Raw genomic sequence first — 26,246 nt, forward strand, 5'->3', positions numbered from 1 at the left:
CATCCAAGGACCGGTTTCTGGCTTTCAGCCTTCATGTAAATGTAAATGTAAATGTATTGCGATTTATATAGCGCACGTATCACCCGAAGGCATCAAGGCGCTTGCCTTGGGAACCCGTCCTGGTATTCCCCTGTGAGATAACCCCAGCAGGGTATCCACAAGGTGAAAGCCAGGCATCCCGCCGCGAGGGGCCATAGTGGAGATTAAGCAAGCTATTGCCCAGAGTCGCAGAGTGTGAACCCGCGAGTCGAGTAGGCACCGAAACGAGAATTATCGAGTCCGTGGAATTTTTTAGCCCAAGACCCGCCGAGGCGGGGAATTGAACCCTGGTCCAGGACCGATCTCAGCTTCTGGGTCTGCCGCCTCTAACCCCTAAGCCACACTTCTCCACTTCATCAGCCTGGATAGCTTGACTCCAGTGGTGTGGAGAGCCTGGGACTCACGTCTGAGCATCCCCAGCACACTCGGGGTGAAAATTGCAAAAAACACAGTTGATGGACAGAATGTAGAACAATGTCATACATTCACCCCAGTACAAGGATCTGGGCCTAAATCTATCGTTTTTTTGCACTCCACACCACCCTGGGTTAGACACTGGCTATATGCAAATCAGCTCTGACCCTATGCCTCATGGGAACAGTCCAGTCCAAACTACCAAGCCATGTCTTTCCCTGACCGGAATCAAGCATCCAAGGACCGGTTTCTGGCTATCAGCCTTCATCAGCCTGGATAGCTTGACTCCAGTGGTGTGGAGAGCCTGGGACTCACGTCCGAGCATCCCCAGCACACTCGGGGTGAAAATTGCAAAAAACACAGTTGATGGACAGAATGTAGAACAATGTCATACATTCACCCCAGTACAAGGATCTGGGCCTAAATCCATCGTTTTTTTGCACTCCACACCACCCTGGGTTAGACACTGGCTATATGCAAATCAGCTCTGACCCTGTGCCTCATAGGAACAGTCCAGTCCGAACTACCAAGCCATGTCTTTCCCAGACTGGAATCAAGCATCCAAGGACCGGTTTCTGGCTATCAGCCTTCATCAGCCTGGATAGCTTGACTCCAGTGGTGTGGAGAGCCTGGGACCTGCACTGGTGAGCGCGAACCCACGATTGGCGACGTCCTACAAGCGCTGAAGATTTGGCAACTGACCTTGGCCCAGGATTCTTGTGTACAAGACAATGTGATGACCGCCATTGCTCCCGGGCCGTCCCTTGGGGACGCGGATGGGCCCGAGGTGGTCGCTCATTGTTCCCCGCTTTCCGGTGGGGGTAGCGATGTTCCGATACGTAAGCGGGAGGAACTGCTGGTGCTCATTGACACTGGTATACATGACTGCCGTAAACAGCTTTTGCATTGCCATCGGCGGAGGAGGTCCCATGGGTTGCTTCCATTGACCGTCCAGCGGCTTCTCCACGGCCTTTTCTCATCGCTTTGTTTTATGCCCACTACATCGACGTACATCGTGGCGATAGCAAAGAAAGGACTGGGGTGAGCTCGGTTCTTACTCCGGAGGACTACTATTCGGTGCACGGAGTTATGGACTGCCCCAAATTGTGATAATTTGTCGATTCCTTAATATGTATGGCTGCCTGAATACTTGCCAGTTTCGTTTTGGGCCATGCTAATTGTTTGTATGGGCGGGGGTGGGGGCCGTGCTCCCTGTTACATGGTATCCTCTCCCCTGGCTTTCCTTTTTCTCTTTCTCTTTCTTTTTCCCTATATTGTCTCATTCTATATTTCGGGTTCATATTTAGGGCGACGGGCACGCTGCTGGGGGTGGGGGGGGGGGGGTAGGCCATAGCCTTCTGCAGGGGTGCAGGGTGGGGTGGGTGGATTAGGGTCTATTAGATAGTTACTCGTTTCTATGGCTCTTTTGAGTCCTTTTCTTGGGTCTCCATGACTGTGCGTGATTCCCGCGGGTGAGTTACTGGGGGGGGAGGATTAGGTATTATATATAATACGGTACTTTAGGTTCTGTTTATCCTGACTTAGTTGCCCCGCCCCTAAGCACGTTTGCTATCTGGATTATTGATCGCCATTATCGCCGTGGGGCGGGTACAGTAACGTGGAGTCCCCCTTTTCCCTTTTTCTAGTATTTTTGTTTTCTTTATTTTCCGGGTTGGGCTGTATAATGATTGCAACTTTATCTGTCTCCCTGATGGTTTGACTGTTATGGGAGTGATGTTCTGTTTGTCTCTGGGCACATGAGGGTGCGAGTGGACACTACCAAAGAAGAACTGCAAGGGCATCTATGGTTTGCATGCTTTGGACCTTTCTGATTACAGATCTGCGGATTTACTATTATGATGTAGTTGGTTTTGTTCCCCGCCATGTGCACCAGGTCGTTTCTTATACAACCGATCCTTTATTCTCCTAATATATAAAAATTAACCTTCTCTGATCCTATGCCGAGTGGTTCCACTTAGTTAGCATCATGGACTCGCAGAGTTAGGTAGTATCGCTTAACCACTCCGTACTTTTAATGGATAATGGTGCTTTCCAGTTTGTTCCGTGGCCGGCCCCTGGGTTGTAGGCCCGTATTTGTATGCATCGATCTACACAAATAAAGGTTTTCAAAAAAAAAAAAAAAAAAAAAAGATGTGAGGGGTGACTGTAAAGTTTGCCGGCCTGAGAGCTGTGCTTAAGTAGTGATAAAGGTTGGTGAGGAAACCAGGGAAGTTCCAAAGGAGTTAGGTAAGATATATTTAACAAACAACCTGTTCTAAAAAATCTCTCTTAGAGTAAGCAGTGCATGTCAACTCCATTGGGACTGGAGTGAGGGAGACTGAGTTGCTCAGATGGGTGGCAAAGACCCCACATGCTCACATGTCTTTCTTAAAGTGCTATGCACCTCTCATATTTACATAAAGACTGACAAATATTTGGATGGCTAAGACTGACTTCATCATATCTGTTTTGTTTTCAGCTCCTATAGTGTTCTTCTTTTCGCCTGAAGTTGCTGCTTATTATGACTTTAGATTGCTTACTCTTCCATTTTTATTATCTCTTGACTATTCCGTCTTATAGTACAAACACAGTCTTTACTCTATCTGCTTGATTAATTTATGTTTCATTTTACATCCTACTTGATGTAAAACATGCTTCTCACTTTAATTTTACTGTGTGTTTATGTTATATGAAAATAACTAAATGCAACAAAAGAGCTCTGTACCTGACCTGGCTCTATCCAATGGTTATGGATGGCCTATGTTTGGGATTAACGAGATGGAACCTAGAAGTACAGTGTTTTGTTCTTTGAGGAGCTAAGAAGAAACGTACACAGCCATGTATTTTTGTGGATCCCATTTCACTTCCATTTTTAGGTCGGCATAATTTCAACCTACTGGACAACGAATAAGAAATTTTGCGCTTTGGTTCTTCCCCTGGAGGCAGATCTACCAGAACTGAAATGTATTGAAAGTACATTTCTTGTCTGTGGGTGCATGCATTGCGTTCTGAAAGGAGCCTTGGATAAAAACGCTATACAAGGGTCACTGCATGCCATGGAGAAACACCTTACCTCATCAGCTCCAATGTGGAACCACTTCACGCCTTGGTGCGCATCCATGACTTGCTTCAGCATGGCTTCGATTAGCTTTAGAGACTCTTCCTTATGTGGGTTGAGAGCATTGGGGAACCTCCGAACTTCCCGGAGGTGGGAGAACCGCTCATGCTTCAGGACAAACTGTAGGGGCAGAGAGCAAAACAAAGTAGGGGGACACAATGAGATCCAGGGTTGCAGGAGATAGAAGTCCCAAACCTACAATACAGCTACAGACCACTACAGTAAATGCTATAATGTCTTGAATGCATGGCAAGGAATTTAGTCACTCAACTGTGGCTAACGTATTGCCCATGTGGTGGGTAATTACATTATGTACATACCATGTTGAAATGGTGGTTTGATGTAGCCGTTTATATGTGGTAGTTTGCAGTAGTAATTTCTATGTAGTGGCGCTTGATCTACAAAATGATGAGCGCCAATACATTTTCAGAGGATACTGCTTGCGGGCAACCTCGCTTTATTGTCACAAGTAAACAAAGCAAAAAATATTTTAAAACATCTTCACCTCCTAGAAAGCGGTGTTCCACTCCTACACACAATTTAACACAAGGGCCTTAAAGAGTGATATATATGATAGATAGCACCCTCGTAACATTAAAATATTTGTATTTACTAATATTGAAACTGACCGGAATGATTTGCAACAATGCAAAAGTATAACAATGTATTTTTTTAAACACTCTTTATTGACATTTTACATTATATTCCAATGATATTTCACATACGTTATTTTACATTCAGAACGCTTCTTTTTAGGGAAGGATCAACATTTTTTGATTTACAGCATTGCTATGACAGTTATAACATTATTTCTTCAAAACCTAACTACCCCCTTTCCCACCCACCCTTTTGTGTCTTAATGTGCATTGTCTTTGTTCTCCCCAGGAGTTCCATAGCCATCAACTGAAATGCAGCTCCACGTGTCTATTGTTTGATAATTCCTCCTATTACCTATTCCGGTGTTAATAGGGCATCACTGCCCTCCACTGCCTCCCCATCTTGGGGATCTCTTAGGTCTGCCAGCATCGCGGTCCATGCGCGCGCCTCCTCCTCAAGCTCTTCATCTTTCCTTATAAGCATTATCCGAACCAATTCGGCTGTTACCCACGCATTCATGTCTCTCACCCAACCAATGATAGTCGGTGGGGTCGGACTAAGCCATGAGATTGCTATCCGTATCTTTTCAAGCCCCAACCCCAGAAGCACAAACCTACTGCTTAACTTTTTCTTTTTTCAGAGTAGGTCGAATATTCAATAGGACTGAACGTATAGTCCTGGGAATGGACCATCCAGTAGCGGTATGTATTAACGCCACTACTCCCTCCCAAAAGGGGCCCAAGCTCCGGCAACTCCATATCATGTGCACAAAGCGTGCTGCCACCTCCCCGCCCCTAGGACATGCATCTAACCGCTATGGATACATTTTACTTAACCTGTGTGGTGTTAAATATACTTGGTGCACTATATTGTATTGAAATAATTTAAAGCGTGCGTTGGAACTCCTCCGTGCACTCACACCCACTCATGCTCTGAGATGGGTTTCTCCGATTCCTCCTCCCACCTTGTCTGCACTGGGAGGACAGTGACCGGGCTATCATCCCGAAGGGAGATCAGGCGTTGCCCGCCATTGACAGTAAAGTTGTCAAAACAGCTGTGCAAGGCAGCTCCTCCGGGAAGGGTCCTCATATCTCCCTAGCCACCGCAGCTATCTTCCCATGCTGTAGGAATTGTCCAAATCCCAATTACAAAGGTGTTTACAGCCTCCTCTCAGGTTAGAAATTTACAGCTATTATAAAGGTCCCCATTGTAAGCCATCCCCCATCTCTCCACTGCCGGACAGACATAGACTCAGCAATTTTTTTGAACGGTCTTACAAACCACAATGGCATTGCAGGTGAATAGGGCGCTCTCCGTATTACTTTCTTAACTGCGTCTTTCCAGGTTCTCACCACGTATCTAATCATATAGGGCAATCCCTCTGGACTGCTGCCCCCATCCTGACTCGCATAAAGTACTGTCGCCACATGTGCCCTCCAGTAAGCTTTTTTACCAGTTACTACCTTCCCACATCCAGTGAACCGGTGCTGCAGTTGTGCTGCCATATAGTAGAAATGTATACGGGGATATCCACACCGCCTTCCACCCACTTTCTTTGGAGGGTGTCCAATTGAACACGTTTTCGCTTGTTCCCCCACAGCAATTCCATCAGTAAACTATTTAACCTCAGGACGTACGACTTGGGGATCTTGTAAAAGGAATGCTGCAGGGTATACAGGTAGCAGGGAAGTATTTTAATTTTTATGACTGCCACCTTTCCCATTAAGGAGAGAGGCAAGGAATTCCAGCATCCCACTAAAGCGCGCACCCCATCTATATGATCTCTATGTTGTGCTCTAAAAATAATGTTAGTGAGTGCTATAATTGGACACCCAAGTACCTCATTCCCTATATTTTCCATGGCAGGCCCACTTCAGGGATGAGTCCATTGCTTCCTGAGCTATTTTCCCAGTTGGAATCAGTATTGATTTACTGGGATTAATGCAGAGACCAGAGAACTTCCCAAATCTCTGTAACTCACTCAAAAGGACTGGAACTGCTCAGGGAGGGCATCTTCGGTATATCGACATGTCGTCCGCATACAAGCAGACGACATGCGTAATATCCAGCAAGGGTATTCCATATATCTCCATATTTTTCCTGAATGTTGTCGCCAGGGGCTCTATCGCCACAGCAAATAGCAGCGGGGACAGGGAGCACCCCTGTCTTGTTCCTCTGGATAGGATGAATTTTCCAGATACCACTCCTTCAAGTCGCACCTGGGCCGTCGGGTTCATATATAATAATTGGACCCATAGAATGAACCACGGACTAATCACCATCTTCTGAAGTAATGCCCATTAAAATATATGTCCACTCTAGAGTCAAAACCTTGCTCAATATCAAGCATAGCCAAGGTGCAGTCCTCGTTCAAAGTTATCGGGCATGCTATGTATGTGCAAGGCTTCTCAAGTTGTGCGCAGTGTTTGTTCTTGGTATGAATCCAGCTTGGTCCGGATGCACCAGCTGGGGTATGAGGGGCTTCATCATGGCTGCGAGGATCCAGCTCAATATCTTGAGGGAGATCGGCCTATAGGAGACAGGCAATACAGGATTCTTATACGACTATATTACCATAGATACCAGCGCCTCTTGCATAGAATCTGGCACTGTTCGACACTCAAGTGCCTCATTGTATACCTCCAATAATTTATCAGCTAGGAGCGGTGCACAGGGCTGATAAATTCAGCAGGGAAGCCATCGCAGCCTGGGCATTTGGCAGGTTTAAGATGTCTGATTGCGGACAGCAATTCCTCCCTAGTTATGGGGGCGGCGAGGGCTTCCCCTTCCTCTGGGTCCACCTGGGGCAGCTCAATATAGTTAAGGTAATCCCATATTACCTCTGGGGGGGTTTCCGTTTTTAGTTTGGCAGGCAGCTGCAAGATGGTGTGCCAGAGTATCTGCAATTGCCCTTTTGGTGCAGACTAACTCCCCGTCTCTGTCCCGTAATTGTAAGACGGGGGACAGGACGACTTCAGATTTTATCAGTTTTGCTAGCAGGGCCCCGATTTATTGCAGTTCATATGGAGACGGTGACGGTATGTTACATATGTGTGCTGCATCAGGGAGCCATAAGTTCTTCCTATGCTCTTCTCCAGTCCTCCAATGCCAGCGGATCACTATGCAGGGTCGGTATAGCATCCTAGTAAACCAAGACTTAATATGATCATACACACCATATCCAATGGCCTTGGTTAATGATCCTTCCCAGCCATGTTCAGAGGAAGGTAGGGCTCAACGATCTCTGGGTGTCATCACCACATACAAAGAAGATCCGAACCACCTGGAAAGCTGCTTACTCGATCCCTTACTGAACAAGGAGAAGCGGTGGTATGTAGACTTGTAAACTAATATAATTACAACCTGTCCTTTGCTAATCTCCCACCTAATTTGGGTAATTTGGAAGGAAGGTAGCATCCCCTTATGAAGATCAGCTTCGTTGATGACAGCAACGGGATCAGAATTCTGAGCCAACTGAACTAACCCTCAAGGTATAGAAATGCAGCTTGAAAGAAAAAATGGTTTTTAGATGTCAGAGAAAGGGCGCACTGCCAGTATGGAAGCACTATAGGACCAAGTAGGGTGTGGTGCAACTGGGTGAGTGGACAACCATATAACCACCCAAAGGAGAAGTCAGCAAGCTGTACTACTCCAACGTGACAAATAGAAACATACCCTATGCACACACTTGAAAGGTACAAAAAATGAGCACAATATGTCCAAATGCAAATGTTCAATACAGTGCAGAGAAACAATATTATTATGCAAGTGGATGTAAATGAATAAACAGATGTTTGTAAAGAAATCTTGATCTCCTTGTTTTAATCAATCACAGCTTGTGAACAACCAGCCGACACGTGTTTCATCGCATCTCGCGAATCTTCAGGGCTCCAATGGTTGTGTCTGGACCAAGCGGTCGCTCTTCCGGTGATACTTCCGACCCGGAAGGGCCCAAGACCATCCAATCTCTATGTCGACGTGAATTAGATTAGCTTGCAAGCGTAATGCGCTTGTTGTGGGTTGCCCGGGAGAAGGTATGGGAGTCAATCACTCTGTATCTATAATTTTTCGTTCGTCGCGATTGGTGAGAAATGCTCAATGGCCTCGTCCGGACATGATGTCTTAAAGACGGCTTTCCTCTTTCAAGCTCTCCCGGGTCTCTGTGTTCGGAGTGCGGCTCTTTAGCAGTAGGCATTCATGAGACTTTTTTCCATACCTCGAAAAGGTGCGCCCGGCCGTCCTCACACATGGAACAGGGAATCCCTCTGGCGCGGGCACCGGAGGGATTCCCTTTACCCCCCCCCCCCCCCAACTGATTCAGGAGCTGGGAAAGAGCTTCCCCAGTTCCCGAGGCCGCCTGCATGGTTTCCCTGAAATGACGATCAGCGCGCACATCACACTGACGTAATTTCAGTGAAACCGAAACTGAAATGAGCGAAGAGGCTCATTTCAGTTTTGCTTTCTACGTGCTCATGGGGCTGAGAAAGCCCATAGAAAGTCACAAGAAGTATTGTTGGAAAGGGGAGAATCTCGCCTTTCCAATGGTACTCCTCCCTAGTGGGCCCCTAGGTTTGCAGGGCATTCTGGGTAGGAAAATGTTGGGGGATCCACGCAAGCCATACCTCGCTGGACTCCCCCGGGTGTCTAGTTTTCAGAAATGTGTGGGTTTGATAGTTTCCCAAGATGGCCACCGAGCCCGGGGCTAAAAACCCAGGCAACCCCCATTGCAAAACCAAGTTGTTTTGTGATAGGTAATTTTGATGTTTCCTCAATACGTTTTGGGCCCTTGCCTGTCGCGGGTCCTTCACCCAATCACGCAAGTGAGTTATTATTTTTATCGGGAGACCTAGGGGAATGCTGGGTAGTAGGAAATTTGTGGCTCCACCTAGATTCCAGAACTTTCCCACACAGAAATTTGAGAAAAAAGTGATTTTTTTCAGCTAAATTTGAGGTTTGCAGGGCATTCTGGGTAGGAAAACGTTGGGGGATCCACGCAAGCCATACCTAGCTGGACTCCCCCGGGTGTCTAGTTTTCAGAAATGTGTGGGTTTGGTAGTTTCCCAAGATGGCCACCGAGCCCGGTGTCAAAAACCCAGGTGACCCCACCCCCCTTGCAAAACCAGGTTGTTTTGTGATAGGTAATTCTGATGTTGCTTCAATACATTTTGGATTTGCCTGTCACAGGTACTGGACCCTCCAATGCGAGTGAGGTATCATTTTTAACGGGAGAATTGGGGGAACGCTGGGTGGTAGGACATTTGTGGATCCAGGTAGATTCCAGAACTTTCCCACACAGAAATTTGAGAAAAAAAGTGATATCTTTCAGCTACATTTTTAGGTTTGCAGGGCATTCTGGGTAGAAAAACGTAGGGGGATCCAAGCAAGCCTTACCTCCCTGGACTCCCCTGTGTCTCTAGTTTTCAGAAATGTGTGGGTTTGGTACGTTTCCCTAGATGGCCGCCGAGTCCAAGGACAAAAACCCAGGTGACCCCCCAGGCAAAACCAGGTTGTTTTGTGATAGGTCATTTTGATGTCTCCACAGTAAGTTTTGGTCCCTTGCCTGTCAACGGTACTTGCGGCAGCCACATGACTGAGGTACCATTTTTATGGGGAGCCCTGGGGGAACGCTGGGTTGTAGGAAATTTGTGTCAGCCCGGTGATCCTACAACATTCCCACACAGAAATATGAGAAAAAAGTGATATTTTTCATTAAAATTTGAGGCTTGGTCAGTATTCCGGATAGAGAAACGTTGGGAAACCACGCAAGCCATACATTTCTGGACTCCCCGGGGTCTCTGGTTTTCAGAAATGTGTGGGTTTGGTAGGTTTCCCTACATGCCCACCAAGCCTGGGACCAAAAACTCATGTGACCCCCCTAGCAAAACCAGGTCATATTTGGATACACAGGGAACATCTGCGTTTTGGTCCCGGGGTTGGCAGACATCTACGGAAACCTACCAAACCCACACATTTCTGAAAACTAGAAACCCAGGGGAGTCCAGCGCGATATGGCTTGCATGGACCCCCCAACGTTTTCCTACCCAGAATGCCCTGCAAACCTCAAATTTAGCTGAAAAACCGAATTTTCCACATATTTCTGGGTGGAATCACCGTGCCGGCACAAATGTCCTACCCCACAGCGTTCCCCTAAGTGTCTCAAGTAAAATTATACCTCACTTGGGTGGGTGGGGCAAGGGCCTGTGACTGGGAAGATTCCAAAACATAGGGATTAAGGGTATAGCACCTAGAATTCTAAGCGCTCAGTTTTAAAAAACATATGTTTTTAGCCAATTCTGCATTGGACACCCACACAAGTGAGATATCATTTTACTCGGGACACTAAGGAGAACGCTGCGGGGTAGGATATTTGTGCCAGCACGGTGATTCCACACATAAATATGTGGAAAATGTGGGGGTTTTCAGTTAAATTTCAGGTTTGCAGGGGATTCTGGGTAGGGAAACATTTGGGGATCCACATAGATTCCAGAACTTTCCACCACAGAAATGTGAGGAAAATGTTTTTTTTTTTTTTACAAATTTCGAGGTTAGCAAGGGATTCTGGGTAACAGAACCTGGTGATAGCCAGACAAGTCACCGCATCCTGCATTCCCCTTGGTGTCTAGTTTTGAATAATGTATAGGTTTGCTAGGTTTCCATAGGTGCCAGCAGAGCTAGGGTTCAAAATCCACAGCTAGGCACTATGCAAAAAAAGGCTCAGTTTTCACTGTGCGTTTTGGGCCATTTCCTGTCGCGGGCACTCTGCCTACTCACACAAGTAAGGTACCATTTTTCTCGGAAGACTTTGGGGAAGTCGGGGAGCGTGGAATTTTGTCGATCCACTAAGGTTCCAGAACTTTCCAACACAGAAATGTGAGGAAAATTTTTTGTTTTTAATTTCTATTTTCTTTATAAATTTTGAGGTTTGCAAGGGATTCTGGGTAACAGAACCTGGTGAGAGCCAGGCAAGTCACCCCATCCTGGATTCCTTGGGTGTCTAGTTTTGAAAAATGTAAAGGTTTGCTAGGTTTCTCTAGGTGCCGGCAGAGCTAGGGTTCAAAATCCACAGCTAGGCACCTAGCAAAAAAAGGGTCTGTCTTCACTGTGAAAATGTGGTCTGTCCACGTTGCGTTTTGGGCCGTTTCCTGTCGCGGGCACTAGGCCTACCCACACAAGTGAGGTACCATTTTTCTCGGAAGACTTTGGGGAATGCGGGGTGGGTGGAATTTTGTGGATCCACGCAGATTCCAAAACTTTCACCACAGAAATGTGAGGAAAATGTATTTGGGACACATTTTGAGGTTTGCAAGGGATTCCCGTGGGTGTATAGTTATAAAAAAATGTATATGTTTGCTAGGTTTCCCTAGGAGCCGGCAGATCTAGGGTTCAAAATCTACAGCTAGGCACTTAGCAAAAAAAGAGTCAGTTTTCACAGTAAAAATAAAGTGTGTCCACGTTGCGTTTTGAGCTGTTTTCTGTTGCATACATAAGTGAGGTGCCATTGTTATCGGGAGACTTGGGGTAACACAAAATTGTAGAGTAACTGTTATTACCTATTGACTTTCAATGCATTTCTGCCTTCCAAATAAAAGACAATGAATAAAAAAGAAGTCACCTTGAAAAATATCCTATAATTCTCATGCTAGTATGGGTACTCACAATTTTGTAAATGTGCAAATAACTACTGTTTCTAAACTCTATATTTTGTTCCAATTTCAGAAATACATAGGTGTCTTTCATACCGATTTTTCCATGTATATATTTTCCCAAATGAATTGCTATATACCGGCACATAATAAAAAAAAATTGCAAGACGCTGCTCAGTTATTGGCTCTGGGTTTGTCTGGTTCTTGGTGAATCTACAAGTCCTAAATATCCTCACAACCAGAAAGGTCCAGCGGGTGCAACGTTATATTGCTTTCAAACAGCTGTCACAATTAGAAGAAATTATAGATGAAAACATTGGCACAAATGGCTGGTTTTTTTTCAACAAATTTTCAATGTTTCCTATATTTAACTGTTAGTTTCTATAAAGAAACCTTGAAGGATCTACACAAATTACCCCTTGCTGAATTCAGAATTTTGTCTACTTTTCTAAAATGTATAACTTTCCAGGATCCATTAGTGCTTTCATACCCATTTCTCCCATTAACTGGAAAAGGTTGAAAGCACACAAAATAGCAAAAATAGGCTATGTCCCAGTAAAATGCCAAAACTGTGTAAAAAATGTTGGTTTTGTGACAAAAGTCTGTCAGTCCCTAAAAGTTAGGGAAATGGTGATTTTAGCCCCACAAACCCTTTGTTGATACCCTTTGAGGGGGAAAAAACAGACTCTTTCATTTGCAGCACTTTCTTTTTTTTTTTTTTTAAAAAGCCCACATTTTAGCTGTATCTTGGCGAATTTCTGGGTCCCCTCCTGGGAAATCCACAAACCCTGGGTACCTTTAGAATTTCCATGATGTTGGAAGAAAAGCATGCAAATTTGGTATGGATAACTTATGTGGTCAAAAAGTTACAGGGGCCTAGGCGCAAACTACCTCAAATAGCCAAAAAAAAAGGCTTAGCACAGGAGGGGAAAAGGCCTAGCAGCGAAGGGGTTAAAGCCTTGGGGTTATCGTTATGATAATGATGGTAAAGCCACTAACAGGAGGAGAAAGACAGCCTCCGCACCCTTGGTTAGAATTGTATACAATTAGATGGGGCAAATAGTTGGTGTTTGATTTGCTGGATGGTGGTGGAAAGAGCTGTTGAAGGTAGTTGGCAAATTAATGGTTCAAAAAAATACTCCGAAGTTGACACTAATGCAGAAGTGCAGAACTTTAGTCTATCACCAAAATGGCAGTACTTTTTTATTCTCAGGACTCACAGCAAGGAGTACAACGTTGTGAAAGGAGTGACATACCTTAAAAACCTGTTGTATTTAGATGGACCTAAGGATAGGGGGGTATGCCTGTCAGACTACTGCCAGCTGGCTGGTTAACATGGCTCGATTTTTTTAAACAATATCCCAGGCTGTGCGGTCACCTGTGGACTATAGAGAAGGTCTAGAAAGGTCTAGATTTTTGATCAAGGCTCAACTAAAAAAATCTTCATTGAGGATTCGAAATGGCCATTATGGGGGATATGAATGGGGCTGAAAGATTTTGGACTCTATGTAACTTTGGAAAATATTGTAGGAAGGAGTCCCATATAGATAGTAATACAGAAGTCCAGATAGCACATCTCCAAAGAAATCACAAAATCACTTTTCTAAATTGTGTGTAGGAGTGGAACAACTCTTTCTAGCAGGTGAAGATGTTGGAATATATATATATATATATTCACTGAAAAAACCATAGGTTATAGACCATATATAGTTAGGGATTAGCATTTACAAAACCTTATTTTACTCGCATAAAACCATTGAAATTCCATATATAGTTAGTTGCACTAACTATATATCGCGCACCCGCAATCCACTGCTGATGATGTCACATATTACATCATTCATGACATGGTCAGTGACATCACTGATGACATCACTGATGACATCTCAAATGACATCTCTGATGACATCTCAAATGACATCACAGATGACATCACTGATGACATCTCATTTGACATTACTGATCACATCACTGATGATATCATTCATGTGATAATACGATGAACCTCTTCAGACTCTAATATAACCTTAGATACAATCAGTGTAAACAGACACTCACAGACTGTCACTCATCCATGGAGTTACTCACACACCTAGTCAGTCATGCAAAGAATCAATCACACCTCCATTTCCTCAACTATACAGTTATACAAACTTTACTTATTCAAACATATACTAACACATATTTACTCTCTTATACAATCCCTGATACAAGTTCACAATGATCCATACAGCCACTCACACATTCACTGGCTCTTATGCACAGTTATTTATATATGGCAACTCTCACATGTACTGTGTTTTACATATGTACTTACTTTGACATGTAGCACGGAGATATCCATTCGCTCACCAATACACTCATGCACACAGTCAACCGCCCTTACAGCTGTTTCCACATGCACTTTTGAACCCATACATCTAGTGAATCAACTGCTCACACATCTATGCACAGAGTCATACACCTCCGAGCCACCCACACACACACACTCAGTCTCCCATACAAATACTTGGGCAACCAATCAATAACCCATACAGTTACTCATATAGCTACTTATCAACACATGCAACAGTTTACAGAACAACAAACATAATGATGCACAAATTAAGACAGTTTAGTCACTAACCCATGCACTCAGTGAGACACATTTAATCACTCACTCATACAGTCAGTCATGCACCTACTAAATCCTTCATCCAGACACTTATACATCCACTCATTCTTCAATATGTAAGACATATTTTAACTTTACAGAAACATACAGTCACTGGATGTTGTCATCAGTGATGTCATCAGTGATGTCATTTGAGATGTCATCAGTGATGTCATCAGTGATGTCACTGACCATGTCATGAATGATGTAATATGTGACATCATCAGCAGTGGATTGCGGGTGCGCGATATATAGTTAGTGCAACTAACTATATATGGAATTTCAATGGTTTTATGCGAGTAAAATAAGGTTTTGTAAATGCTAATCCCTAACTATATATGGTCTATAACCTATGTTTTTTTCAGTGAATTTTTAAGGTTTTGTAAATGCTAATTCCTAACTATATATTCTCTATAACCTATGGTTTTTTCATTGAATTTCAATGGTTTTTTGAAAGCTAATATCTGTAGCTGTAAAATGTATTCTTCTTTAAATCTTAAAATATATTTTACATGTTTTTAATACATTTTTTTAAAAAATATTTTTTTGTTCCGCTCCCAGTCCGCGAACCGGTCAGCTTTCCGTTAGCTCATTTTAAAGCCGCGACTCAGTCCGCGAACCGGTAAACGTTCGTTTAGCGTAACTGTTACGTTAGAATGACGTTTTGCGTTGTCGCGTAATACGTCATCGGACGCGCCAAGTTAGCGGACCCGGAAGCGGACCGGAAAGCGGCGCAAAGCGCGAAACGTTAACACAGCAGGTCATGTGACTCGGTAATAACACTTTTCATTGGTTCATTTCACTTTTGGTTTCCTAAAGATGTAATACTAGTTCATGTGATCTAAAATTAACACTTTTCATTGGTTTAGAACTTTTGCTTTTCCCAAATGATGAAAACCCCTCCTTCTTTCCTCACTCTGACTTTCATCTTGGTGAGAGACAGACCCTTTTACATTCTAGAGAAATGGCTTCAGTTGTTGCTTCTGCTAGTGTTATATATATATATATATATATATATATATATTACCTACTGGCGGTCGCCAGTAGGTATATATAGTTAGGATTTTTTCCCTATGGGATTTCTGAAAATTCTATGTCTAATAACTTTGGCGTTTGTGGACGGAATTGGCTGAAATTTTCTGGAAAATGGCACATTTTGTTTCTGAGCAGCTCCTGGAAATTTGGGGGGGGTTTCGGCAAGGGGGGGCTGAGATAAAAGGGGGGTCCCAAAACGCGTTTTTCCCATGTTAATTTCCATAGGGCGGTTGGCCTCACTTTTAGCCCGAACGGCTGAATGGATTTCCACGAAACTTGGGAAAATTGTAGGGACTGTTAGCCCGATGTGCCTTTGCTAGGTCTCAATATATGTGCTTCAGTGGATTTTGAGAAATTAACGTTTAAAACAAGATATATATCTGTAACAGCGCTCCGGGCAGCGCTCCGGTTCACAAACTTTTCGCGTATCGGAACTTTGCGAAGCGAAGCTGATTGGCTCTCCGGTGTCTGTCAACATTCTAAACAGTCCGGAGCGGCCGCCATCTTGTCTCTCGGTAGGATCGAGAGACAAGAGGAGGCCAAAACAAAGGGGGAAATTACCATAAGGGGGCATAGTAGATCCTCGTTGACCCCCTAGGTTTTATGTGGAGGTTTTAAAAGGGCCCAGGAGGGTCAAAAAAAAAAAATTTTTTTTTTTTTTTGCGTGGTGAGCGCCAGGTTCGCGAACCGGAAAGCGTTCTGGGCAGCGTACTATAAGGATAAAAGAATGATAGACTTTTCTAATACTGTATGTTAATTGTTTGTTGTTTTTGTTGTTTTTTTTGTTTTCTTTATTTTAAAAGTATTTTTTTTTAAATTTTGATTGTGTGTCATAATTCATTAAACTTTTAACATTCAATAAACATATAAAAATAAATAATGTGTCAAAGAATTTTTGAATTAAGAAATTAAAATTTATTTTTCATTTTGTTTTTCAAAATTTAAAAGAAAATCTAAAAAATCGTGATCATTTTTTTCTTCATTTTTTAGTAGAAAATCTACTGCATCTACGCATTGCACAAGTTCATTATTTATTAAAGCAACAGTTCTAAACCAATGAAAAGTGTTAATTTTAGATCACATGACGTAGTATTACATCATTAGGAAACCAAAAGTGAAATGAACCAATGAAAAGTGTTATTACCGAGTCACATGACCTGCTGTGTTTACGTTTCGCGCCGCTTTCTGGTCCGTTTCCGGGTCCGCTAACTTGGCGCGTCCAATGACGTATTACGCGACAACGCAAAACGTCATGCTAACGTAACAGTTACGCTAAAGGAACGTTTACTAGTTCGCGGACCTAGCCGCGGCTTTAAATTGAGCTAACGGGAAGCAGACCGGTTCGCGGACTGGGAGCGAAACATAAAATTTTTTTTTTTTTTAAATTGTCTAAAAAACATGTATAAAAAAATTTAAGATTTAAAGAAGAATACATTTTACAGCTACAGATGTTAGCTTTTAAAAAACCAATGAAATTCACAGAAAAAACCATAGGTTATAGACCATATATAGTTAGGAATTTGCATTTACAAAACCTTGAAAATTCACTGAAAAAACCATAGGTTATAGACCATATATAGTTAGGGATTAGCATTTACAAAACCTTATTTTACTCGCATAAAACCATTGAAATTTCATATATAGTTAGTTGCGCTAACTATATATCGCGCACCCGCAATCCACTGCTGATGATGTCACATATTACATAATTCATGACATGGTCAGTGACATCACGGATGACATCACTGATGACATTATCCAGTGACTGTATGTTTCTGTAAAGTTAAAATATGTCTTACATATTGAAGAATGAGTGGATGTATAAGTGTCTGGATGAAGGATTTAGTAGGTGCATGACTGACTGTATGAGTGAGTGATTAAATGTGTCTCACTGAATGCATGAGTTAGTGACTAAACTGTCTTAATTTGTGCATCATTATGTCTGTTGTTCTGTAAACTGCTGCATGTGTTGATCAGTAGCTATATGAGTAACTATATGGGTTATTGATTGGTTGCCCAAGTATTTGTATGGGACACTGAGTGTGTGTGTGTGTGGGTGGCTGGGAGGTGTATGACTCTGTGCATAGATGTGTGAGCAGTGGATTCACTAGATGTATGGGTTCAAAAGAGCATGTGGAAACAGCTGTATGGGCGGTTGACTGTGTGCATGAGTCTATTGGTGAGTGAATGGATATCTTAGTGCTACATGTCAAAGTAAGTACATATGTAAAACACAGTACATGTGAGAATTGACATATATAAATAACTGTGCATGAGAGCCAGTGAATGTGTGAGTGGCTGTATGGATCATTGTGAACTTGTATCAGGGATTGTATAACAGAGTAAATGTGTGTTAGTATATGTTTGAATAAGTAAGGTGTGTATAACTGTATAGTTGAGGAAATGGAGGTGTGATTGATTCTTTGCATGACTGACTAGGTGTGTGAGTAACTCCATGGATGAGTGACAGTCTGTGAGTGTCTGTTTACACTGATTGTATCTAAGGTTATATTAGAGTCTGAAGAGGTTCATCGTATTATCACATGAATGATATCATCAGTGATGTGATCAGTAATATCAAATGAGATGTCATCAGTGATGTCATTTGAGATGTCATCAGTGATGTCATTTGAGATGTCATCAGTGATGTCATCAGTGATGTCATTTGAGATGTCATCAGTGATGTCATCAGTGATGTCACTGACCATGTCATGAATGATGTAATATGTGACATCATCAGCAGTGGATTGCGGGTGCGCGATATATAGTTAGCGCAACTAACTATAAATGAAATTTCAATGGTTTTATGCGAGTAAAATAAGGTTTTGTAAATGCTAATCCCTAACTATATATGGTCTATAACCTATGGTTTTTTCAGTGAATTTTCAAGGTTTTGTAAATGCAAATTCCTAACTATATATGGTCTATAACCTATGGTTTTTTCTGTGAATATATATATATATATATATATATATATATATATATATATATATATATATATATATATATATATATATATATAATTGTACCCCTTGATATAGCTTCCTTTGAAAATGTATTGGCGCTTATCAGTTTTTAGGTCGAGCAACACTACATAGAAGACACTACAGCTATCTACGACTTAGAACCAGGTACATCAAACTAACATATCAACAAGGTATGTATATAATAATTAGCCAACACACAGCAATACATTGGCCATAACCCTAAAAGAAATGCTAACATTAGCTATTATCTACCTCAGATTGTACCCCTAGGCCAAATGCTAATCCTAATAAACTGCAACAGTTCTAGTCATCCACAACCTAAATCTGTGCCACCTCTGACACACTACCATGTCCCCAACTCTTAATGTAGACCAGTGGTTCTTAACGTTTTGACTTCTGGGAACCCCCACTTAATCATTACTGGAATACAGGGGCCCCCTCCCCACTGAATCATTATTGGAATACAGAGACCCCCACTGGATCATTAATGGAATTCGGGAATTCTAGCCTAGGCAATTTTGATCAACTGACCTGCAAAACAATGCACAAAAATAAAGAAAAGGCACCCATCAAACTAATACACATATGATTAAGTATTTAATTTAAATCATAAACAAATGTAAAAAAAAATAAAAGTTGGAATTTTAAAGGGAAAGTTGGAGCTTTGCCAAATTCAGTTGACGCCAACAGTCGTCCCTATTGTATTTTGTTTGATGGACTTGCACTGCTCCCACAAATCAATCTGAGAATACCACCTTAATTTTTAGACTCTAATTTTAATTTCATCCCATTTAGGGAATGTTTAAAATGTTCAATTTTGCTTCTTTATATAAACTCTATTAATCTCATTTAATTTTTTAAGCACATTGCGGGTAGGTGTTGCAGACACCCAGGGGTCCCCGGACCACAGGTTAAGAATCACTATCCCTAAATCATACATTAGCCCAAACACAAACCCCTTACCCAACACTTAGCCTACCCCTAAACCTCAAGCTAGCCCTAAAACCTTTCCTAGGAACACATTGACTTAATTAACTAATGTGTTCTTTATAATTACCCCAAACTAACATTAACACTAAACATAACTCTTACCCCTTGTGAGGAGGAGGAACCGCCCCTTAGGAGTAACGTACAGGACACTCCTTCCGTGTGGACACCTTACCAGTATGAGGACGAAAACCATCCCGGAACAGTTTCACTAACCCGCCATTCTGCCCTCCTCCCGCAGCCTTCCCGGCGTGACCCGGAAGAACAACAAACTTGGATGGGAGGAGTTCCCGTCCCGATGGACCAATCGGATCTCTCCAAACTTCCGTCCGTCCCAGTAGAAATACGGGACGGAAACTCCTTGGCCCTGTCGACGACGAAGGAACCGGAAGTAGACGCCAACCAGACCTGGAACGAGTGTGCAGAGAACGCCGACATCGGAGAAGACGCCGATTCCGGTACCGAGGACGAAACCTGGACAGACGAGTGGTGGATCCCGGAGGACGTACGAGCCGCCACGACTCAGGAGAGTTGTGGCTCCTAGTGGTACGTGACAGGACAAGGGCTTAGGGAAGGGGTGGGGGTGTAGCCAACGGGACGGGCGGGTACGGGGTAGAACAAAACTTCCCCTGCGTCCTTCCTTACACTCCTCAATCTGACTTCCTTGATAACGGCTGTAAATCACCACCATAGTATGATTGCGAACCCCACGTGTAACCCTATCTTTCCGTAAACTCTCCCGTCCCTCTTTCACTTCCTTGGTTATGGTGACGGACATTTCGTAGAAAGTACAGCACCTCTAAAGCCACTCTCTTTTTTGTTTGAGGTAACTTCGGAACCGGGTGACGCCCTGAAACCCGTAATAGGTTTCCGACGAAAGACCAAGCCTTCAGAAGCCTAGAAGGAATCCTGACGCTTCGACTACGAGATTTTCTAAGGACTTTGTTATCATTGACCACAGTTCCACTCCTTGTTTTGCCTTACTTACTTTCAAATAAATCCTCAATATTAACCCTATCCGGCCTCCCCGCTTCTGCTTCCGACCATCCCTCCGACATTTGGTGTCAGAAGTGGGATCGGAAGCCATGGAGGCCGTCATTAAGAAGATGTCGGAAGGACAAGAACGTTTGGAAAAAGTTATGACCCAATTCCTGGAAACCGCAGAAACGGATAGAGAGGCAATGCGCAAAGCGCTTACGGGACAACAGCAGTCCCAAGAAACCGCAATAGGGAAGTTGGCAGAAACTTTGAACCAGCCCAGAGGATTCACCGCTCCTCCTTCAGTGGTCGTCCAAAAGTACGTATCCGGGGAGGAGCCTGACTTTTTCCTTTCTAACTTTGAAAGGATGGCCCGTGCTGCACAATGGCCCGAGGATCGGTGGGGCCAGTACCTCGGTCCCCTCCTGAGTGGGGATCTCCAAGCAGCCTATCAAGCGGCCAACCCCTTAGGCACCACAGCTTACTCTGACATTAAACGATGTGTCCTAGAGCGAATGGGCATAGACGAAGAGACCTATAGAATTCGTCTGAGACAGATGAAGGAAGGTCCTCAAGAGAACCCTAGGGCCCTTTGTTACCGAATAAAAGACGCTGCAGACCGATGGTTAAATCCATTAGTAAGTACAAAAGAAGCTATTGTAGAAAAGATCTATTTGGAACAATTTCTTTCTTCCTTGCATTCCCCTATCCAAAAATGGGTCAGGCAACACACCGACGTAACTCTTTTTTTTTTTTTTTGTAAGACGTTTATTAGTGTTCAAAAGTGCAGTACATATAGCAAAGCCTACAACCCTGCGGGCCGGCTGCAAAAGAGCGGTAGATCGTGAGGGTGCAGGTCTGCACTGGTGGGCGTGCTGTTACGCCCCACGTGTCTCTGGCATGTAAGATTACAGGTATTATGGCCACATTACCATCGGTCAGCAAATGAATAGTTCCATAAATGAAGTCTTATTTTACAATTTTTCTAGAACTAAACCATGAATTCAGCAAACTAAACAGAACAGTTCGTATCGGCGTGTCCCAATATTCCTTTCGCGGCTGCGCCGCGTCGTGTCTGTCCTGCTTGCACAGTGCTAGTAGAAGACCCCTCTAGACGGTGTGGTGTACATCGATAATGCGTCAGTACATTAGGGGGTCAGTGGTGCGCATGCGCAAATGATCGCGGACTTAAAGTGGGACAGCTCCTGTGGGCCGTGGTGTCTCGCCGGCCTCCGGCTTGGTTAGTGGCGTGTGTAGCAGTCAAGTGGAGCAGCCTAGCTGTTGGTGTAGCAGGTGTCGCCCGCGCCTGGACTCGCTGTCTGGGGCGCGGTTGGTGGCGTCTATCCACCGTGATGTGGGAGGTTGGTGAGGCTACCGCCGGTGAGCAGGAGTCCGATACTACAAACATGTGTACATATGTGGGGAAGGGGTGGGGGGGGGTGGAGTGCACTTGCGGGAGCGGTGTCAACGACTCGGAGCTGGGGGCGAATTATAAGGCGGTGTCTGCTGGTGAGCACTTGTGTGGGTAGCTGGCCGTGTCCGAGGTCTGCGCGCTGGGTGGTCCGCGTCTAGGTTGGGGGGGGGTGTGGGGGGTGTGGGGGTTTGGCACGGTGCGTGGTGGTTCCGTCTACTGAGCTGTTGCCTCCGTGGCACACTCCCGGCACTGTTTTCTCTACGTGAGCCCTCTGACTGCGCCCTGCAGGGACCCCAGGATGCCATCCCAGAGCTGTGCGATCGGGAACTGCCTCAGACCTGCTATTTCCTCCCGGTGAAGTGCTGTGCCCTCTGCCCTGGCCCAGTTAGTGAAGGATGCGAACCAGTGTGCTGGGGTGGGTGGTTCCCGCCGCTTCCAGTGCCTAGTGAGCAGCCGCTTGGCCGTGATGAGGCCCAGATCCCAGAACCGGGCCTGCGTTTTGTTTAGTTTGGTCCTTCTATATAACCCGAGAATGCATGCCTCCTACGTGTCAGGCAATCCCGGGCCCGTGCTGTGAATCAGTGATGTCACTTCCCCCCAGTACGTAGCCAGAGTTGGGCAGTGCCAAAGCATGTGCAGGATGTCTGCACCCAACAAGTCACATCTGGGACAAACGGCAGTGTCGATCGCGAAATACTTATTTATTCTATCCGGTGTTAGGTATGCCTGGTGTAATATGTACAGCTGGATGATACGGATGCGGGAGTTGCGGGGGACGTTCACAGGGCTGGCTAGGACCAGGTTCCACTCCTTATCTGTCCAGTCCCTCCCTCGGTGTGCTGCCCATTTAGCCCTGATCTGCTGCGTGGGTTTTTGCGTGTGGATGAGAAGCGCCTGCGCTAACCAGTGCGTGATGTGCGAGCCTCTGCCCATTACATGCAGGTATTGGATCAAGTGGTGCATCGGTGGCTCATCCTGGATGTCTCCCCAGGAGTCAGTGTATGCCCGCAGTACCGACGCGTGGAGCAGGAATTGCCCAGCTGGCAGGCCCGTGCCCTCCGACAATTCCGCAAACGGAAGCAGGGCCCTGTCAGTATACAGGTCGCCCATGGTCTCTACTCCGGCTGCAGTCCAGTGTTCCATATTGCGCGGCGTTACCATCCCACTCCTCCTGGGGTGCCCATCAGGGGGAGGGCAGGAGCATACGGTCTGACGTTTTGTGTCAGTTTCAGGCTACGGACAAAGCATTTGCGGGCCACGGCCATATGTAGGGGTAGAGGACGGGGTCCCTTGGTCAACGGGTGAAACAGGGCGCACACCTGGGGGTGGGTCCATTGGTAGTCCGCGGTGGCCGTGTCGTCTGGATGCGCGCCGCTAAGCCAGTACGTCACCCATTGGAGCTGTGCAGCTAGGTAGTATAACTCCATGTTGGGGACTGCCAATCCTCCCTCCGCAGTCGGGGAGTACAGCTTAGCCAGTACTACTCGTGGGCGTCCCGCGTTCCAGATCAAGCCGCGAAGCATTGATTCCAGGTCGCGGAATATCCGTGAGGGGACATACGTAGGGATATTCGCGAAGTGGTAGAGCAGCCTGGGGAGCGCTATCATCTTGGAGAGTGCTATCCGGCTAGGTACGTTCAACGGCAAAGTTTTCCAGAAGGACACCTGGGCTCGCAAGGAGGAGATAGCACGCACCAGGTTACCCTCCAGTATGTCCTGTGGGTCTCTGTAGATGTGTAGCCCAAGGTATTTAAACGTGGTTGGGTACCAAGCGAGCCGGGCCCCCCCAAGGTGCACATCGCATTCCTCCTGGTCCTGGCTGAACGAGTATATTCCGGACTTGGCCCAGTTGACCCTAAGGCCCGAGACTTCCGCGAAGGTCTGGAAAATGTCCGACAGCTCGGCAGGCACCGCGGTAAGGTCCCGCACATAAAGCAGCAGGTCGTCCGCATAGAGTGAGACCGTGTGTGTTCCATCGGCTAACGGGATCCCCCATTCCGCTCCTCTGTCCCGCAGTAGAGCCGCCAGGGGTTCAATGGCTAAAGAAAAAAGGAGGGGCGACAGGGGGCAGCCCTGTCTGGTGCCTCTGCGTACCCTGACCTCCTCTGACAGCAGCCCGCCTGTCCTCACTCGGACACTAGGTCTCTGGTAGAGTAGTCCGACCATGTCCGCAAAGGCATCGCCTACCTCGAATCTGTCCAATACTGCCCCCAAGTACGGCCATTCTACAGAATCGAAAGCCTTCTCCAGGTCCAAGACCAGACACCCCGATCTAGGCCAATGTGTCACGGCCGCTTCCTGAACCCGGAAGAGGCGGCGCAGTTTGCGAGAGGTGCTCCGCGCCGGCATGAAGCCGTTTTGGTCCGCATGCACTAGGGTTGGGACCTCTAGGGCCAAGCGGCGGGCCAGGAGGGAGGTGAAGATTTTATAGTCGGTATTCAGCATGGCTAACGGTCTATAGGATCCCATGTGTGTACCGTTCCTACCCGGCTTCAGTAGTGAGACCAGGTTTGCCTCATTGAGCGAGTCTGGGAGCGCTGATTCCTCCATTGCATTATTGTACAATTTGAGCATCTCCGGGATCAACGTGTCCGAACATGCCTTAAAGAATTCGGCGGGTAGTCCATCTGGGCCAGGGGACTTGCCGTTGGACAGTGCGAAAATGGCTTCGCGCATTTCTTCCGGGGAGAATGGTGCCCCTAGAGCGTCCTGTTGTGCGCCTGTGAGGGAGGGCAGTGGGATGTCTACAAGGTAATCCGCTATGTAGGCCGTGGAGACCCTCAGTTGTGATTTGTATAGGGCCTGGTAGTGCCCCACAAACGCTCGATGTATCTTGCTTTGGGTGTACACTATCTCTCCCTCATCCGTACGGATAGCGGATACTGGCTCCGTGCGGTTCTCCTGCCTGACCAGCCAGGCCAGTAGCCTTCCGGGCTTGTCACTGTACTGGTGTACCCGCGCCGAGTGGGCCGCGAAGTTAACGTGCCGTAGCCGTTCCAGCAACGGTTCATGCACTGCTCGGGCCTCCCGCAGCCGGTCTCCTGTGCCACCCACCGCCTCCTGTTCCCAGCAGAGTAAGTCCGCTTCCACCCTGTCCAAGTCCACCTCCAACTTCCTCTGTATGCTTCCCTGAGCGCTCAGGCAGTGTCCCCTTATTACCACCTTGAAGGCGTCCCACTCTACCCTCGGGGAGGACGCTGTGTCTGAGTTGTCAGTGAAGTATTGTGCTACGCAGGCCTGCAGGGAGTCCCTAAAGGGGGCGTCTAGTAGCAGAGCAGGTTGCAGTCGCCATGTGGGGATTGGTGGGTGCGGGCGTTCCCAAGCCATGTGTAGGGTGCGGGGGTTGTGGTCCGAATGTGTCCGGCCCAGGTATTGGGAGTCAGTGATGTGTGGCAACATTTCCGTTGATACCATGTACCTGTCAAGGCGGACGTGCAATGTATGTGCCCCTGAGAAATAAGAGTACACCCTAGCGTCGGGATTGTGCGCGCGCCATGCATCTTTCAGGTCCCACTGTGTCGCCCACTGTGTGAGTGCCCTCGTGGCCCCCAGGGATGTTGCCTCTGGCCTTGGCGGGACCGAGCGGTCCATCACAGGGTCCAGTACCGTGTTGTAGTCGCCTCCCAGTATCCATGGGACGCCGTGCCAGGGCGCCAGTTTCTCTGATATGCGCGCCAGGAAGGCGCCCTGGTCCGTGTTTGGAGCGTAGATAGATGCCAGGACCACTGGTTGCCCGTCCATGCGACCCTTTACCAGGACATACCTCCCCTCCGTGTCTGTGTGAACTTCCGACATTATGAAGGGAGTGCCCGGCTTCACCCACAATAGCGCCCCGCGGGCAAACGAGGAGTATTCAGTGGCATACAATTGTCCCCTCCATCTTCGCCTCAGCGCGGTCACCTCCGCCCCACACAGATGTGTTTCCTGCAGGAGTGCAACCTGCACATTTTGCCTTTTCAAGTAGGAGTATATTTGATACCTACGCGCGGGTGTGTGCATGCCTCTAATGTTCCAGGTACATAGCTTTATCGCAGACATTTTGGCAGTATACACTCCCCCCCGACATTCCCACTAATAGCAGCCCCACCAAGAGCTCTCGCAGTGGTTCTCCCAGCTCTCTCGTATCCACCCCCCATTGTACACTCAGCAATGTTCGGGAAGACATTAGGGCGGGGAAAAACAATGAATAACAGCAACCAACAGCGGGCAAACCCCACTAAAATACCAAAAGGGCAGTGGCAAAACGGGCCACCGTCCATACTCTCAAGTGAGAGGAACAATCTTACTTGTCTAAGGGGCAGTGTGTGCTAAGCACAATCTCGACAAGAAGGATATGTAGTCAGTTAGGGAAAGCAAGTTTCTTCCCTGAGCCACTTGATACA

At 45.9% G+C, this 26,246-nt stretch overlaps 1 protein-coding gene across 3 annotated transcripts in view; it reads right to left on the reverse strand.

Annotated features, from left to right (window-relative positions):
* The window catches only part of HEXD (hexosaminidase D), a 231,832-nt gene that overhangs the window by 118,324 nt on the left and 87,262 nt on the right, over positions 1–26,246 (reverse strand). For all 3 annotated transcript variants that reach the window (XM_086930654.1, XM_086930655.1, XM_086930653.1), the window contains exon 5: positions 3,527–3,691. In XM_086930654.1, the coding sequence (XP_086786780.1) occupies positions 3,527–3,691 (165 nt within the window). The remainder of the gene's footprint in view (positions 1–3,526; positions 3,692–26,246) is intronic.

The sequence above is a fragment of the Lissotriton vulgaris genome, chromosome 7 (assembly GCF_964263255.1).
Source record: "Lissotriton vulgaris chromosome 7, aLisVul1.2, whole genome shotgun sequence".
Taxonomy (NCBI): domain Eukaryota; kingdom Metazoa; phylum Chordata; class Amphibia; order Caudata; family Salamandridae; genus Lissotriton; species Lissotriton vulgaris.